The 17,783-nt window shown below is 35.9% G+C and overlaps 1 protein-coding gene across 4 annotated transcripts in view; it reads right to left on the reverse strand.

The window, feature by feature from the left end:
* Window positions 1-262: 262 nt before the first annotated feature.
* Window positions 263-17,783, reverse strand: part of LOC125046425 (kinesin-like protein KIF21A) — a 232,558-nt gene continuing 215,037 nt past the window's right edge. Inside the window, exons 8-27 of one of the 4 annotated variants that reach the window (XM_047644220.1) lie at window positions 17,332-17,518; window positions 17,015-17,191; window positions 16,641-16,850; window positions 15,022-15,194; window positions 14,530-14,751; window positions 14,107-14,344; window positions 13,796-13,931; window positions 13,396-13,591; window positions 13,068-13,229; window positions 12,744-12,898; window positions 10,831-11,142; window positions 9,782-9,931; window positions 9,340-9,496; window positions 8,864-8,969; window positions 7,831-7,967; window positions 7,436-7,647; window positions 7,172-7,292; window positions 6,551-6,794; window positions 6,160-6,286; window positions 263-3,383 (exon numbers count right to left, since the gene is read on the reverse strand). In XM_047644220.1, the coding sequence (XP_047500176.1) occupies window positions 3,311-3,383; window positions 6,160-6,286; window positions 6,551-6,794; window positions 7,172-7,292; window positions 7,436-7,647; window positions 7,831-7,967; window positions 8,864-8,969; window positions 9,340-9,496; window positions 9,782-9,931; window positions 10,831-11,142; window positions 12,744-12,898; window positions 13,068-13,229; window positions 13,396-13,591; window positions 13,796-13,931; window positions 14,107-14,344; window positions 14,530-14,751; window positions 15,022-15,194; window positions 16,641-16,850; window positions 17,015-17,191; window positions 17,332-17,518 (3,495 nt within the window). In that variant the 3' untranslated portion in view covers window positions 263-3,310. Of the gene's footprint in view, window positions 3,384-3,424; window positions 5,010-6,159; window positions 6,287-6,550; window positions 6,795-7,171; window positions 7,293-7,435; window positions 7,648-7,830; window positions 7,968-8,863; window positions 8,970-9,339; window positions 9,497-9,781; window positions 9,932-10,830; window positions 11,197-12,743; window positions 12,899-13,067; window positions 13,230-13,395; window positions 13,592-13,795; window positions 13,932-14,106; window positions 14,345-14,529; window positions 14,752-15,021; window positions 15,195-16,640; window positions 16,851-17,014; window positions 17,192-17,331; window positions 17,519-17,783 lie in introns of those variants that run through there. The other 3 variants (XM_047644204.1, XM_047644212.1, XM_047644227.1) reach the window with 3 other exon arrangements.

Below are 17,783 nucleotides of genomic sequence, written 5' to 3' on the forward strand. Positions count from 1 at the left end.
TTTTATATGGTTAGACAAATTCTCTCTTTGTAATAACTAAACAATCATCCAGTATAATTTAATTTAAATACATTTTAATACACAAGTATCTGGGTACATACAACTACAATGATTTTTTTTCCTTCTCTTCTCTCTCTCAAGAATTTCTGTGTCTGCCTGCCTGAGCTGGCTTTTGTAAGCAGTTACCTCTTCACTTATTTGGACATTTTGGACTGGACTGCACATATTCTTTCATATAAGGATGTGAAAATGAATTACAGACCTTATTTAATCATTTTATTAGTACATGTTACACAACATATCTACTTGTTCTGGGTAGAGCATGGCGAATGGGTGACTGCTTCATTCTGTTTGCTTTCATATAAAAATACTCTCTGCACAGAACATTTCACAGTATTTACATGTGACAAGTTCATGGTGGGTAATGTTATGTTAATACCATCCCAACTCACTCAATCAAAATTGAAGAGTTATATCTGAAATTTCTTTGAAATCATCCCTTCAAAGGGCCAATATTTGAAAAAGACATACATGTATGATGTGATTGGGACACAGATAAACTCTGTTTTTTTGCGTAATATCAGACCAAGTAACACAGAATTAAATAATTTCCTTGTGATGAATTAAGAAAATTATAAGACTTTGGTAAATGGAAATAAAACAGAGCGGCAGTCTTCTAACGTGATAGGCTCCTCCACAATGTCGAGTTGATCTCAAAGCTTAATGAACTATAGCAGCTGCAATCAGGAAAAAATGCTGCCTACAAGACAAAATTTATTGAATCAGATATAATGATACTACATCAATGCTAACATTTAATACTAATGAACAGAATAATACTACATTTTTTTCTGCATACTCCATTTTTTGACCAGATTTATTGGTCATATAATTATTTCTGCCATTCTGTAGTTGTTTACTGTCAAACAGGAAGTCAATTAAGATATCTGCTGCCATTCTGAAACTGCATTTTTAATTTCTTTTGAAGTTAACTTGTGTATTGTGAACTAGAAGCTATAGCAGGCTCTGGATTACATACACATATACATATATATGGTATTTATAATATGTTATATATTAATCCATTCTGACCCTTAGATGTTGGATGTTAAAATCATGTCATACTGACAAGCAAGAATAGAACTAAGGGCATCAACTTGTCTATCACAGCTGGCTTAAAACAATGCAATCTCTCTGGAGTAGAAGTGTGTTTTGCTTTTCATGTTAACAGAAAATGATTTTGCTTTCTAAGGCACATTTTTTTTCTATCAAGTATTCACCATTTTACAATAATTTAATTTCACTTGTAACAGATAATCTCAATTGGGCAATGATGGATCAGGACATGAATTTAGTTGATGACCAGAGTCGACCATAACTGTAATGATATACGCCTAGATAAATTCATTATAAATAATTTGAAGGTGAAACAATGCAGGAACATTCTGCAATATCCATTAACCAAAAAATTCTCATGTGGATAACCACTCCTACTAACATAACCACTGTAGCAATCCTAGCTATCACAGCACTAGACACTGTTCTTATAGTCAGTCACAGGTATGCAAGTTATTCCCACTAATAAATGGTGAGAAAGTGAGAAACCACACAATTCCCTCTCACACACACACTAACACACACACACACACACTCATACAAAGGGCCTTGCATACCGGGTTACATACAAAAAGAACAAATAAAAATATTATGACCATTAGCCATAATTATAAGAGTTAAAATAATGAGCATAATGCAAGAACATTTCCCTTCTATCTATAAAACTACGAATTCTCCATCTTCAGTTCATTTGAAGAAAAAAAATCCTTAGAAAAATGTCCAGCAAAAAAATAAAAAATACAAAGAAACTGAAAATAGGAAAACAAAGAGACTGTACAAAAGTCAGAACTAAAAAGAAATGTATACATATATACAGAGAAATAGTAAGACAGATGTGTAAGACACTTATATCTATAGCACACAGTATACCAATTTGGTATTTTGACAGATTCCTGTAAATTGTAAAGCTAAATCTTTATCTTAAAAAAGGGGGAGGGGGTGCATATCCCAGCATAAAAAGGGTGAGGTTTCAGAACATGATGGCAATAGAGTACGAATTACTACTTGACAAAAGTTCAAGCTTTTTAAAAGTTCGCCAGACAAAATAAGCTTATATTTTATTCTGCACCATAAGCTTTTCGTATGTAAGAAATATCAAAATACAATGATATTGAATAAATCACAAGCGCTTTCACCATATTCAAGGGCTTTTAAAACCGATAACTGAGAACTGGCGACCATCATGCCTGCCTGCCTCCACCGATGGGAAGATCACAACCTATTAAACTCCTTCACTGGAATGGCAATTATGGGAATGTTGGTGCAGTCATCACAGCATCATTTGACCTGATGACCTGCATGCAAACATTGACCCTTTTATCCTCACTACATCAAACTTTACAGTTGATGCTTATTATAGCACAGCAGTGTTCACTTCCATACTTATTTCATAACATGGCCTTTATTTCATCTTTATCTTTTCTTAAACTAGATTCACAAAAGTGCTGTACCTGGAAAAAGGTTATTTTCAAAGTGCAATGAATATGGGATCTAACTGCATGTATTATTCATTTATAAAGATAGTGAACCGCATTCCTTCTCCTGTGGTGAGTTACAACCTACTCTCTTTTTGAATTGGTAAAATTGTGATGCAACTACCAGAATTAGAAATACAGTAAATAAAGATATTCAAGCCATTTATATGTGGTGGAGGAATGCTGCTGATGCTGATAACATAACTGCATTCACTAATATTCCATTTGATTTTCATTATATATTATATCTACTCATAATGAATTTACAAGTTGTTTGAGGAACAAACACTACCTAGAATTTCCATATTTCTTTCTATCAGTCACTTTTAAAAGTACATTATACAATCTGCATAAATATCACACAATTAGTTTCCTAATTTCAAGATAATTTGCCTTTTCCTTCTTTGCTATAAAAAAAGAAGAAAAAAAAAAAAAGATTGTTCATGTAAACAAACATAACCAGATCATAGAGGTTTCATAAGTTTAAAACATAAGAAATGCATGAACCCATGCATTGTCTTCAAGTTCCCAGCCTTCAGAGATAAAAACCACAACCTTAGTGTGGCCTAAAATTGACAGTACTCAAGAATTCCTATTTTTCTGACAATTCAAAAGTAAAGATAATAAATACTAGTTCTCTAGTACAACATGTAAAATAATGAGGACATACGTCGGAGCTGCCTGAGACATTCTTAAGAATAAACCCTAAAGAAGACACATCATGAAGCATCCGATAACTCCGGTGAAACGTCGTAACTTGTCCTCATCCTCCACATGCCAATGGTACAATCACTGAAAAGAAAGAGAGAAAATGAAGACATGTAAATCTTGTACATATTGTGCTTAAATTCTTTTATATAGTACTCACTAAATGAAGATAGCTGGTACCATGTATTATCACAAGGAATATCTTCTTCAAACATCTGCCAAATGGTTGAAATCCTACTTCATTACTATGCACATCAACACCACTCATCCTGAAATTTCATTCACCATCAACACCTATCATGAATGCCAGCTACCATTAGGAAAAAATCTTTGAGAGAATGATCATCCTTTTTCTATTTTAAAGAAAGGATGGCTAAAAAAAATTATAACCATTCTCAAGAATATAATAACTATACAGCAGTAAGGCCTTATTTGTTTGTAAAAGGGCAATCTCTTGTATTACAAGAAGCAGTTGTATTACTACATTCTAAAAGATAAAAAAAATGATTGCCTCTTGTGGCCTTCACTCCCTTTTTACTGATAATGGATATTCTTACATTCTCTATATAAAGACTATTTATTTCAGCCTCTCCTTTCAACTTACTGTGTATGAAAGCTCAAAGTAAGTGAGAGAGTGATGGACACTACACACACAATATACATTACAGAAAATTCTACATAAAAGAGCAGACTCAATTATAACATTTAACACATCAATTTACTCCCTATTCATCCATAATACAAGCTATAAAAAATAAGCATTTGCAAGAACAGAGATACAAGTTCCTGTAAAAACAAAAACAATTCAATGCCTCTATATTTATATTCAATATAAACTTAATGTTTGTAATTCTGAGAGACTTGCATGTATTATAAGCTGGTGCACTACTCGATCCTAACTACGCAAATACGTCTCCTAAATTCCATATTTTTGTTATTTGAGAGACAGCAATTTCCTTGGAATTTCCATATTCTGAGATTCCCATATTCAGAAAAACAATTTTTCTTAGCAAAAAAATATGAGAACACATATAAAAACACAAGGAACTCTCTACACAATGAGGTTTCTACACATATAATAATCATGAAAATAATGACAGAAATTAACTCATATCTAAAAAAAAATAGAAGAATGGCGCAACATTCAAACATTCAAAAAACAGATGTAGTATAAGACTGGAGATTTATGCAAGGCAAGGTCAGGATATTTACACTGAAGATTAAAAAAAAACAAAAAACATCTGTACTCATCTGTCTTCTAAGACAGACTTTTGCAATGAAAAGTAATTGTCTAAAGAAACATCACAAGCCACAGACACCAACATGCGTCTTCATATTTTGTATATACATATTTTGAAGATTATTTTATTATTCTACAAATTCTTTAGTCATTTCCATCCAACCAAGCATATTATAAGTACAAAAAATAAAATAAGTTAAAGCTCATCATACCATAAACTAAACATTTAAGTCTGCAGCTCCGTATTAAAGCATAAAATACCTAAAATCATGGTAACAAAGAGAAGATAAAACCATCCTAATAAAACTATATTATTTTGAAACTAATTACAAAGTCACATCTTCATGCACATCGAACCTTTACTTCACTTTTTCTATAGCTTGTTGCCGGAGAGAAATTAGAGGGATAGCTCAAAGGTTCTCCCTGCCGCAACACCCACGAGGGGCCTCCAAACCCGAATGTCTCCCTCACTGAAGGGTTGCAGGAGGAGGCATTAGAAGAGGGGAGAATTCTTTTAGCGGTCATGTGTGACCTAACTCATTGATTTAGGAGATTGATGAATTGATCTAGGATTCAAAATTCCCTGCTCATTAACAACTGAGGTTTGATACCCTAGTGAATGACTTCACATGCATGCTACTTCATTGTCAAATCATGCATATAATTGTGCTGATGCTTTGGTTGTGTTACTGGTTCTGTGTTTTCAAGTTAACAGTGTGATGTGGTTGATGAATGCATTTAATTAATTCTCAAAATAGTTCATATATTTGATGATATATAGTTCCTTAAAATTGCATGATTATATATAAATCCTCAAATATTCTGTAAATTTCTGCCTGAACTTAATGAAATTTGCATACCCCTTCAAGCTAACCTTTTCTCTTAAAATGACTGATTCTAATTCTGAAATGATTTCCATGTGCAAGATATCAGTTAGTAAATACCTGTGAGGTCCATGTTAATGTAAAAATAACAATTGCACTCTACTGAACAGAAGGTAAAGGAACTAGCAGTGCAGGCTATTATGTCCTTCATTCAGTTACATCTTAAAATTACAATACTTTTTCTACTTTCAGTGTACAAGGTTTCCATAACTTCCAAAACTAAAATGTCTTGTAGGAGCAAAACAGAAAAAAAAAAGATTTACCACATGACCTAAAGATAAGACAAGACCTTTAAAGTGTAAAGTCAGATTGAAATGAATTCCTGGAGTAGTTTTTTTTTTTTACTTTTTTGTGCATTAAACCAAAACAAACATATGAAGGAAGTTATACAAAAATATTTTCTTAGTAGTGTCTTGCAAGGGAGAGGATAAATCTTGTTTCTGCTCTTCTCCTTACCAAGAAAAGCCGATTCCAAAATCACGCCTCATCCCTACCAGGTAATCCCTCCCCCCTTCCACATTCTGTAATATCTAATACCTAAAAATCTTTCCTTACCACAAGTCTATAGTTTTCTCCCTTGTCTACATAACAGGTATTTGCAAACAATGGGATGTTATTAATTTACATTGGGATGCTACTAACTTAACAACCTTTCCTTATGAAAATATACTCTGAAATGAAGGGAAAATAGTGTTCACATGAGACAAGATCATATAATATGTCCAAGTGCACTTACTTTGATGCCGTGAAAATGCACGTAGAATTAGTAGTAATGGCATTAATTGGAGATGCATGAGCTCGAAGTTCACCAATTAACTGGCAACTCTCAGTAGACCACATCTTAATTACGCCTCCTCGACAACCTGAGACATTTAATGAAACACTTTAGTGTCTGAACAACTAATGATAAAATAATTATAGTCTTCAAAAATAGCCTATCATATGTTTCAGTGATAAAATTTAAAACTAAATGAAACAAAGGAAGGAGGAAAGATTAATCTCTCTTCATTAAGAAAACAGGTGATATTTTCTTTCATATTATAAGGAATCCAGTAATGTCTAATAGATTAAAATGTAAATAAAAACTAACATCAAAAATAATAAACAATAATAACCATAGCAATTACCTGACAATACAATTTGTCCTCCTGGAGTGAAACACAATGCACACACCCAGTCCTTATGTGCATTATTCAGGGACTGTACAAGCTCCCCTCGCTGCAGATCCCACTTCTTGATGCACATATCCCTTGAGCCAGAGAACAGCATGTCACCGTAGAGAGCCAAGGACTGGATGCCATCATAGTGTGGCGGATCCAGGTTTATTCTGGGGTTGACTAAACCAGTTGTGTTTCCTGAGATGTCAAACACCTGTTTGGGATTTTACAGAGAGCAAGGAATTAGTTATATGAAATAGTAGATAAAGCTTTGACTTTGTTCATGTGCTAAGTTAACAGCAAATGAGAACAAAAAAAAAGATCTTTAAAATTAATCCCTCTGTTATGATAACATTCACCATTTTATTTGTATACGCACATTCACTATGTGGACAAGAACATCTAAAAATTAAAAATTAACATATATAATACAAAAGAGTAAATATGTACATATATGAATCTATATAAATACATCTACACTTAGCATAAACACTTATTTATAAATAAAAAAAATAAATGAAATAAATAAATAAATGAAATGGAAAAAACAGAATAGTATCTTTTAGAATTACAAGAATTACATAGATATACCTTGATGTAGTGATCTTTGGAACCTGTTGCAATGACATCTTGGCCTGGAACAGTGGAGTCCACAGCCAGACACATGACAGCTGCCTGGTGACCCCCTGCCAGCTTTCCTACAGCTGTGTGCCTGCGAAAAATGCTCCATGTTTATTTTTCTCATTGAAGATAATCACCACCTTTATATGTAGTTTCCTTATCCTCAAAATAAACACAATAAAATATGCATTCATAGTCACAACAGGAAAAGGAAAAATGGCTATTGAAACATACTTTCTCAAGTCCCATATTCTAACAATATTGCCAGCTGCTGAGTAGAGAATATTAGTAGAGGTGGACGCAGCTATGTCTGTGATGAGAGTCTCTCCTGGTGGCATTTGAAGTGTCCTTGACTGAGTGCTTGATTGCATTGGCCCAGAGGAAGTTAATCCTGCTGAGCTGAGGGTCTTGACGCACTTTGCTGGGTTTTCTCGGATATCCCAGACCTGAATACAGAAGGTGGGGGAAAAAAATTATGTACATATAATTTTTCTATTGGATGTTCCTTCTAACCACATATGAACTGATCTATATGATCTTTAAATATATAATTTTCCTTTATGAAAATAAACAGTTACAGCAAGAGTGAAAGACATTCCATCACATATGTGATCGACCCTTTACTTTACCTTTATAAATGAAGATGAAACAGAGTAGCAAATCCTCTGCGACTCGCAGTACCTAACACAATTCACATTGTTGGGATGACCTCCCAGAGACTGAATCTCTTGGCCTCGTACCAAGTCCCACACCTTAACTGTACGATCTGAAGAGGAGAGGTGGGTAAAATCATTAACACTTTACTGTGTTTAATTCCAAGCAAAATGAACATTTTGCATATTTCCTCTACTCCTACATTATCTCTCAATACTTTTGTACATATGAACAGGCACATGAATGTATATACATGGACATCTACTACTGGTTTCCCTTTATTAACCAGTAAAGTTGGTAAGTGTAGTCCAGATAAAAATATGACTTATCACCTATCAAATTACCAGTCTGCAAACATAAGGGTTGCAGGTAAAACATAGGAATGTGCTACAATAAATAAATAAATACAGACATATGAATATATCTGTAACATAAATTAATACAACAATAAATATATTATAAGATAAATGGACAGCCTTCAATCATCATCAATATGAATTTTAAAAATCATATCTTTTCATATCTCATATCCTTGCATGTGAGGTGTTATAAGAACTATTTCCTTAATTATCTTCTCTGCCTGTTTGTCTCTACCAGTCTCTGTCTATCTGTCTGTCTATTTGGCTGCCTGCCTGTCTGTCTGCCTGCCTATCTGTCTGTTTGCCTGTCTGTCTGTCTGCCTGTCTGTCTGTGTGCCTGTCTGTCTGTGTGCCTATCTGTCTGTGTGCCTGCCTGTCTGTCTGTCTGTCTGTCTGTCTGTCTGTCTGTCTGCCTGCCTGCCTGCCTGCCTGCCTGTCTGTCTGTCTGTCTGTCTGTCTGTCTGTCTGTCTGTCTGTCTGTCTGTCTGTCTGTCTGTCTGCCTGCCTGCCTGCCTGCCTGCCTGCCTGCCTGCCTGCCTACCTGTCTCTGTCTAACTGTTTGTGTCTGTATCTATCTGTCTCTCTCATGCATGCATGCCACACCTTGTTCTAAGAATACTAGAATTTCTACTAGAAACAAATTCTTTACCTTTGGATGCAGAGAAGAGTAGGTCATCAGTAGCATAGACTGACAACACAGCTTTGGAGTGCCCCTGAGCCACATGTGTGCATGCCAGCACAGATCGCTGGCTTACCTGTAACATATTTTTTTGTTGATATCCTTCTCACCATTACATACATTACATATTTATCTTACATGCACAATAAATCAAACATACAGACAAATAAACACAGAATCATGATGTCAATATTGTAGACACATCTTAACACATACATATGCTTATATATATATATATATATATATATATATATATATATATATATATATATATATATATATATATATATCAACATAAACCTGTACATATTAACCCCACACGCATATGCACATGCATGCAAACAAACACAAATGCATACATCCACATATGTACAAACAACGTAAATGCTCAATTTTCATCCACTCCCCCTCTCTGTTTGAAAAGATAAACAGTCTTAATTACGTACCCTCCCAGAGTGTGGGTTAATAATGCCCGTGTCTGGTCGAGCCTCCCGCGTGGAGGAGGTGGTTGAAGTTAATCGTGAGAAAACATTCTCTTCACGAGATGTTGATCGCCGGTATGTGGTGGGAGATGTTGGCGGGGTCATTTCTGGGTTATTATCTCTGCAAAGAAAGATTGAATATAATTCCAACCATTTATTTTGACTATTTTGTGCAAGTGTGAAGGTCTGTCAAGCACACACACACACACAAAACAGCTGTCACAGTTCTCTTCTCACATCATATGCCTATTGTTTGTTAGCCAATCATAACATCAAAAATCTTTTCTTTCACACCTACAGTGAAGTTAGATGATGAATTTAATACACAAGCATACTGAACCATCTCAAAAAAAATCACATCAGCCTCTGAAATACTCTAACATAAAACTTCACTGCCGCTACTCACGCAGAATTTTGTCGTGAATAATTTAGGTTAGAGGTGCTAAGAGAGGTGAGGGACCTTCTACCCAGTCGGGGAGAAGTGGAATCTTGGCGGTCATATGTCTTGCGACTAAGAATGGGTGATGCTTTGTCAGGCCGATAGGTCATCAGATTCCTGCAAGCCAAGCCAGCCCAAACCGAGGCCAGAGGTTAGTGTAGGCTCCTCTAATCTGGTTAGTGTCATGTTAACTGGTCTAATGCTGGATTTGGACTGTGAAGCTCAATCTTTTTCTCTCCTCTTTTTATTTTTCTTATCTATAAACAATTTCCGTACACTAACACGTACTAGAACGAGTGTGAAATTTTGTAACTTCCAGTGGCACTTTGATGATGCTGGCTTGACCTCATGTCTTTGTCATGATGCAGATATGCTAGTCTGGCATAACTACTACATGACAAATAAAGTATAAATAATAATAACAATAACAATAACAATTTAAAAAAGGGGAAATCAAATTTATAAAAATAAGAAGTATTACTGGAAATAGAAGAGAGACACTGAACCTTACAGCACACACTCAGTAACAACACTTGAAATCACTTTGAAAAAGCAGGGTACCAAAAGAAAGCTTTCACAGTCACAAGACCAAACTAAAGGCTATCAAGCAGCAAACTCATAAGGTAACCTATACTTATTATACTTCTGATAATTGTAAGACAAAAAAAAAATAAATAAATAAACAAAAGACAAAAACTCCATTACCATAAAACACTGATTAAGAAACGCTAATGTGAAAATCTCAAAAGCACCTGGCCTGAACCTGTTAGCTTAGTCCATTAGGCGCAAGTGTTATATTACCTAAATCTACTCTAGTATACATGGGAGTAAAGCAGATTAGCAGTTTAAACAAAAAAAAATTGTAAATCAGTATAAAAGTCCACATTAGTATAAACCAAATGTTAAACACTAAAAGCAGAGGTTAGGAAAAAATGTAAATAATAACCATAATAATAATAATAACAACAATAATAACAATTATTGTATTAATACAAACACTATCGTGTATGACATACTTAAGTGGATTTGGAGCTGAAGTGACTCTGGGGACTGCCCTATGGCTAGAAGGAGGTGGCATTAGTAGACCATCATCTCCTTCCAAGCTTGTCGCCATACGATCCATCACCAGACTTGAGGACATGCGTTCTGCACTGCTGCGTTCTGCTGCTAGACGTTCCAGGACAGCTATCGAAGTTGCACCGACTATGGTCCCAGCTGGAGTGGTGTTGGCACTGGTATCCGTGCCACTTGCATTCCCATTTTTCTCTGATCCATTGGTGAAGAGCATGTCTTCCGTTGTTGCAGTCTTGCGCCGCGCTTTGTCTCGCCTTTTTAGGGAATCGGAGGAGAAGACTAGCGAAGTGGCAGATGACTCCATCAGGCTGTGAGGGGAAGGGGAAGGAGGAAGGGAGTGGGAAAGGAAAGGAGGATAGGCAAAGCAAGCAAAGGGAAGGTGGCATCATATGACAATGGCAAGTGTGATAACCAAAGAACCGTTACCAAATAAGGAGTTTTGTTACCAGAAAATAAATCAAATCAAAGGTAAACAAAAAGGTGTAATTCAAAAGTATAGTAATGAGAAGTCAATAACAAAGCAACATGCAGAAGATATTTAATTTGGGCAGAGTGGTTGGGGGGGGGGGGGTGAATCGGTTTTAGCACAAAGCAGGACAGGGTGAGCATGTATAAAGGGAATGAATACAAGGATTGAATATTGAGTATTTTGGAAGCCATGCCATTGATAAAGAGAAGTAAATGATAATAATATGCCACAAGGTTACAAGTATTACATTCAGGTTTTGGGAGAGGGTACAGAAGGGAAAGGGAGTCCAAGAGAGATGGGAAAGGGAGAGACAGAAAATATTTTTGTCACTAAACATGCCAAGGTCACTACATTTAGAATTCTCTCCCAACAATCCTGGTGTATATGGAGAAGTGAAGGGATGCAAGGGAACCCATACATTTTGATAAGAGTCATAGTTTTCTGAGCCCAGTTCCCCTCCAGAGCTGTCTCTGTGTGCTTTGTGCATGCTTCATACATGCCTCTCTCCAGTAGCACCATCCAGAACAAGTCCATCAGCATGTTGTTCACATTGCTCCTGATGATACCTTACAGTGACCCACTTTGCTAATATCGCTAGGAAATCATTGATACAACCAATGCAATAAGTTTTTCCACTAGCATATCCACTAAATGCACTATAACCAGTGAGGTTATCAGCAGGCAGGTATCTGTATCTAAAAGCTTCTCCATAGGAGGAAAGTGGCTAAGCAATTAAACAAGTGAACCAAATAAATTGAAATGAAAACAAATGGAACAAAAAACAAAAGGGTGGAGTCAGGTTTATGAGGGATGGAGGAATGGGTAGCTGGGGTCACACTCGGTACTGCTACTTGAAGCTCACAGAAAATTGCTAAATCTTTCCCCCATTTTAAACTAACCTGGGGTTTCTCTTTTGGCATTAAATGCTTCTACAGTTTCAAATGTTAATCAATGCAACAAACATAGCCTGTATTATTTCATTATAGAAGCTCTTACAATAGGGAGAGAAGACTTTGTTTACCTGCAGTTACTTTTTTCTGATTTTTACATAAGCATGCTTTCTAAGAGTAGCTTTAAACAAATGTTCCCACAAACTATATTTCTAGGAAATAAAACTGCTAATAGATCTAACACATACTGATGGCACAGATAGCTTTTTTTATCATGGACTGGATTTTCATGGTTTTTATATTAGGCTTAGCTCTCAACTGTTCTCAGTTGGATTATTATGCAAAACAACAAAAGATATAAATCTTTCTTTTCTTGAAACCAATCAAAAATAAGGAGAACAATGTTTGAAAGTACACAAAACACTATATAATCATAATCAATTTAAAAACTATATCACAGACATCAAATAACAAAGCACATTGTATATTTCCTTACCCATCTGTGGGAGAATTAGATCTCGAGGACTCGGTGGATGCTGGAGTATTGTCCTCGGCAGCCACCAGGGACGACATGAGGCTGTAAACCTCAAGGTCTTTGTCTCCCAGAACGTGAGCCAAAAGTTGTTCCTGGACACTTGTTGTTTGTTCCATCTGTTAAAATATTTTATTAGCACAAAATAAGATAATAATGACGAATACTTTCAATCAGGATACACTAGGTCTCAACTTGCTCTTTACACTTAAAAAAAAAATAATGGAAATAATAAAAATTGTACTCTCCCTTTGTGCACACTACTGTATAATCTGCTACTAAACTTACCTGCTTCATCTTGCCCTCAAGCTCAGATATTGAAGCTTGTCTCTGAGCTGCTATTGTTGCTTGGTTTATTGTCATATTAATGAGCTTGCTAATGAGGTAGTGTGATTCGTCTAAGTTTAAGCTGCTTGTGACAGTTCCCGTTTGCAAAAGATCTGAAGATTCCTGGAGGGAATCAGGAAAAAAAGAATGTTAATAACACCAGTAGCATGACTTATAATAATGATCATACCACATGAATTCATCTTGTAAATTCAGTATGTAAGCATGAAAATCCTTAAAGAAGTTATTACAACACCTTAACAAAAAAAAAGTGCCAGAAAATCATTACCTTGCTCTCTTCCATGCTCATGATATTCTCCTGGCACTCCTGGATGTTCTCATGGATGTAGTCAATATTGGCCTTCAGAGCCTCAACCTGGTCATTCAGATCATTATAGCTGGCGATATCTGCCGGGTCCAGACGCTCCCTCTTCCTCATTACCCTCTCAAGCTGTCTGCTCAGGGACTCGCGTTCTTTCAACCATCTGAGAGAATACGGACAACCATCAGTATTTCATTGTATCATAGTTGCTCTGGTTTTCTACTAAAACTGTCCACATCACAGTATTCTCCAACCAAGCGTAACAGGAAGGAGAGAAATAAAAGAATGTTGGGACCTCTATTATAAAAATCCCCAAGACACTTAACAATACCATTTATAATAACCAGAGAAAACCACAATAAATCACCTTTCCATATCTCTTTCCATGCTGCTGACAGTTTGCTTGTTGTAAGCAACCTTGTTGATAGTCTGTTCAATGTTCTGCCACTTCTGTTTAGCAACCTTGGGAGAGAACGAAACCTGCTGCTGACCCATTATGCCCCCTGGCAAACAGAGAAAAAGCATGAAATACAAGAAAGAAATAATTTAATAACAAAATTCTAGAAGTCATCTACATATCTCATAATATTTGTAAATATGCATCAGGTTACTTTATACATTTTTAAGCGCAAGGTCTGCCATACATGTATCTACAAGTAATTTCTTGATCATACTCACTCCTGCTAAGTCTTCCAGCAGCCTTATTACTCAGGCCTTGTCTCGGCGCTCTCTTCAGCACAGCAAGTTCTTCAGTCTTGCGCTTCAGCACAACATTCTTCAGCCGGTTCTCTGCCTCCAAGCTCTTGATATAGGTCTCCTGCTTGCGAGAAGCTTTCCTCAGCTGGGCAATCTCTTTGTTCTTCTTCAGCTGATCCTGCTTAGCACGGCTGCTGTCTTCCTTCATCTTGTTCATGAGCTGTAACATTTTTTTTGTAAAAATCATTAATGAATGAAAGACAATGTTACATCCTAATCATTACTTTTAGGAACAGAAAGTAATGAAAAGTTTCATCTATACATACAGACTCCTGAATACTTCCTCAGACTAAAATCACACACACAAACAGCATATTTTTATATACATGCCCTTTCAATATTTACCTTAACTTTTGTCTTCTTCATCTCTGCCAAATCTGACTTGAGAGTCCTCAACTGCCTCTCGTGCTGTGACCGTTCCCTCATCAGCTTGGAATGTTCTTTCTGAGCAGCCTGGAGCTTTTTCATCTCTTGCTGCATATTGGTGATCTTCCTCTCATAATCTTGCTTCACTTGCTTCACCTTGTCGTCTCCTGCACTGCTGCTTCCTTTGATGTGAGCCAGCACCTACATTGGCACGCAAGTTTGTCAATACCATGTGACTTGTTTAAGTTGACTAAATATGCCCTATATATCACCCAAATATATTCTCCAAACAAAATAAAATGGTCTACAAAACTGTAAAAGCACAAAAGCAAACAGCAAAGATGTTTAAAAGAGCTCCCTCACAACTTGCTAAAAATAAATAATGAATTAATTAAAAAAATATAATAATAATAATAATAATAATAATAATAATAATAATATCAATCAGTCTATCCAAATTCACTGTCAAACCTTATCTCTCTCTTCCTGGGTGGCCTTGATCCTGTTCATGAGGACATTCAGCTTATCCTCATACTGCTGTCTCATGGTATCCAGCCGCCGCTGGCTCTGCTCGAGGCCTTCTATCAACTTCTGCTTGATGGAGATTTCACTTGTCAGCTCAGCTAGTTCTTCGTTTAGGTTTTCTGTGGGCCGGAACAGTCAAATTATTTGTGATTCATTGGATTTCCTTTCCTTTCTTTTTTCTATTATCATTAATACATGTGTTATGTCAAAATCAATGGTTAAAGCTTGTAGATAAGACACAAAAAAATATATGCTTTCATATACATGGGTGCAAAATATGGTATCAACTGTGGCTGATAACAGAAAATCTATATAACAGAAGGCAATTAACAAAAAATGTGGAAGTGATAATGATAATAACAATAATAATAGCAATATTACTAACAAAATGATAGTGATAATCATAATAGTAATTATTGTTGATATTACCATTACTATTATTAACACTGACGATGGTGATAACAGTAATAAATAATAATAATTATCAAGAGAAAAATACTAATGACCACAAATTACCAAAGAATAACAAAAAATAAAAGAGAACAACTATTAAACACTGTTCTAATAAATGCATAAAATATCAAACCAAAATCAGAAATAAAATCAAATAAATAGAAAAAAGGATGGAAGGAAGCGACCTCAGTCACCAGAAAGCCTTCTGCCGGCCTACCTGTCTCCTCTTCCTCTAAATCAGAATCTTCCTCATCATCTGATTAGCAGCAAGGAAGAAACAGTTCAACTGGGTATTAATTCTACTCAAGCACCACCTATTGTTAAAGGTTACAAGCTGCTGTGCTTGCTATGTTACTCTTTGGGTATCACAGGGTTTGGGATGTATAAACTATATGTTTTTAAGTTTCTTTATAAGTTAACTGTTTTCTTTGTTCCTGCATATCATTAATTTAGAAACCATGTATGCCAAAAAATTGTAGTCTTTCTTTTAATATTTCTACAGTTAACCATTTTTGTCCTTATCATTTCATTTTAAAAATCTACTTATGCAAAATCCAAATATAGATCATTATTCTTGTTTGAAATTTCCTTAAATTTTTATTAGCATTTTTCTATTGATGGTGCATACATATCTCGCTCCCAAACCTCACAGATAAAGTCCTATCAACACTATCATGTCCACTAGAAAATCTTAATGCACACTTGAAGCCTAACTGCTCTAAGACTTATAAAGAGCATAAAAAGCTTTCTAAGAACTGCCTAGCACTCCAAACACAATTTGAGCTTACTGTAATATCCCATGTAGATAAAGTCTGAAATTCAAGAAGTTTTAAAAGAATGCATAGCACAAAATACATATTAGAGAATACAGTAACTCCATATCCATATTAAATCAGCATAATGTACTGATTCTTGCTATGTTACACCTACCACACTTTTTCTTTTACCATAAGAAGCAATAACAGGAATATGTTTAAAATAGCATTCTCAGTGAGTCTGGGAAACAAGGATGAAATAGCAATAAGAGAGTAAGTAACAGATGGACACTGCTGAGTCTTGGGGGATTAGAAAACCTACAAAACAAAGTATGGGTAAGAAGAATCTGAGCCAACCTTTATCTTCCCCACTTTCATCAGAACTCTCTGCTTCCTCATTCTCTTCTGCCTCTGCTTCATCTTCATCTTCGTCTGCAGAGCCTGACCCTTCCGATATCCTCTTCTTCCTTTCAACTACCTGGAGGTCTTTGTTTAAGTCCCTCTTGGCCTCTTCAATCAACTCGGCAAAGCTCTGCGTGCCTTCCTCTACCTCACTATACATTGACCCTGAAAATTATTTTTTTAAGTATTACAATACAACTAGGGATAATTCAACAGTAATTGAAATATCACATCCAATAAAATCAATGACAATCTTGAAACAAGTTGCAGTTACTTTTATTATGAAATCCAACAATTTGTCTTAAAGAGCTAGCAAAATAGCAACTCACCAGACATTGGGACATGTAGAGGGGACAAAGACATCCTGCCAAGGGTGTTGGTTCGGTTATTGAGCTGCTTTCGGAGTTGCTGGCAGAGGTTCTCACTCTCACACAACTTTGCTCTTAGGTCTTCAATCTCCTTAAGGTAACCTTGTACAACTGTAGCCATATCATTGTCCTCACCAGCTGAAAAGTTATGGTTGTGAAATAGTTACACATTGATGTAACATGCTTGTGTGTATTTATACAGAAGCACAAGGACACAAAGTCATATAAGTGAAATTTATCACGGGTCCCTTTAATAATACACAAGTAATAACACTTACAGCTGGCCCAGCCGCTTGTTTCTTTCTCTGCTAGGAGCATGGTGTTTTTCTGCGTTAACATCTCTACAGTCTCCTGCAGTGCTTTCACTCTTGTACGCAAGTTGTTGGTTTCAGTGGAGAGCATCTGGTTCTCGTGGTACATATCATTGATGGCTTCCATTCCGTCCTCCCCAACAATGCGCTTTCCCTGCAAGGCACATTTTGAGTGAAATCCTACTTCCTCAGCAAGTAATACTACAAATAATTCTCACAGCAACTATGGTACATCCAGACATCCCAAGTGAAAAAGGGAATTAAGACCACAATTCCTACTCAATGGAGATTTCACTCATTTAGAAAAATACAAATGCCATCATCCGCTATTAATGCATTCTACATTTCAAAAATACAAACCTCAATCAAAAGAAAAGCTGGCCTGCAAAATGACAATCACCCAGACCCTAATAAACCTC

Source organism: Penaeus chinensis, chromosome 4 (genome assembly GCF_019202785.1).
Source record: "Penaeus chinensis breed Huanghai No. 1 chromosome 4, ASM1920278v2, whole genome shotgun sequence".
Classification (NCBI taxonomy): domain Eukaryota; kingdom Metazoa; phylum Arthropoda; class Malacostraca; order Decapoda; family Penaeidae; genus Penaeus; species Penaeus chinensis.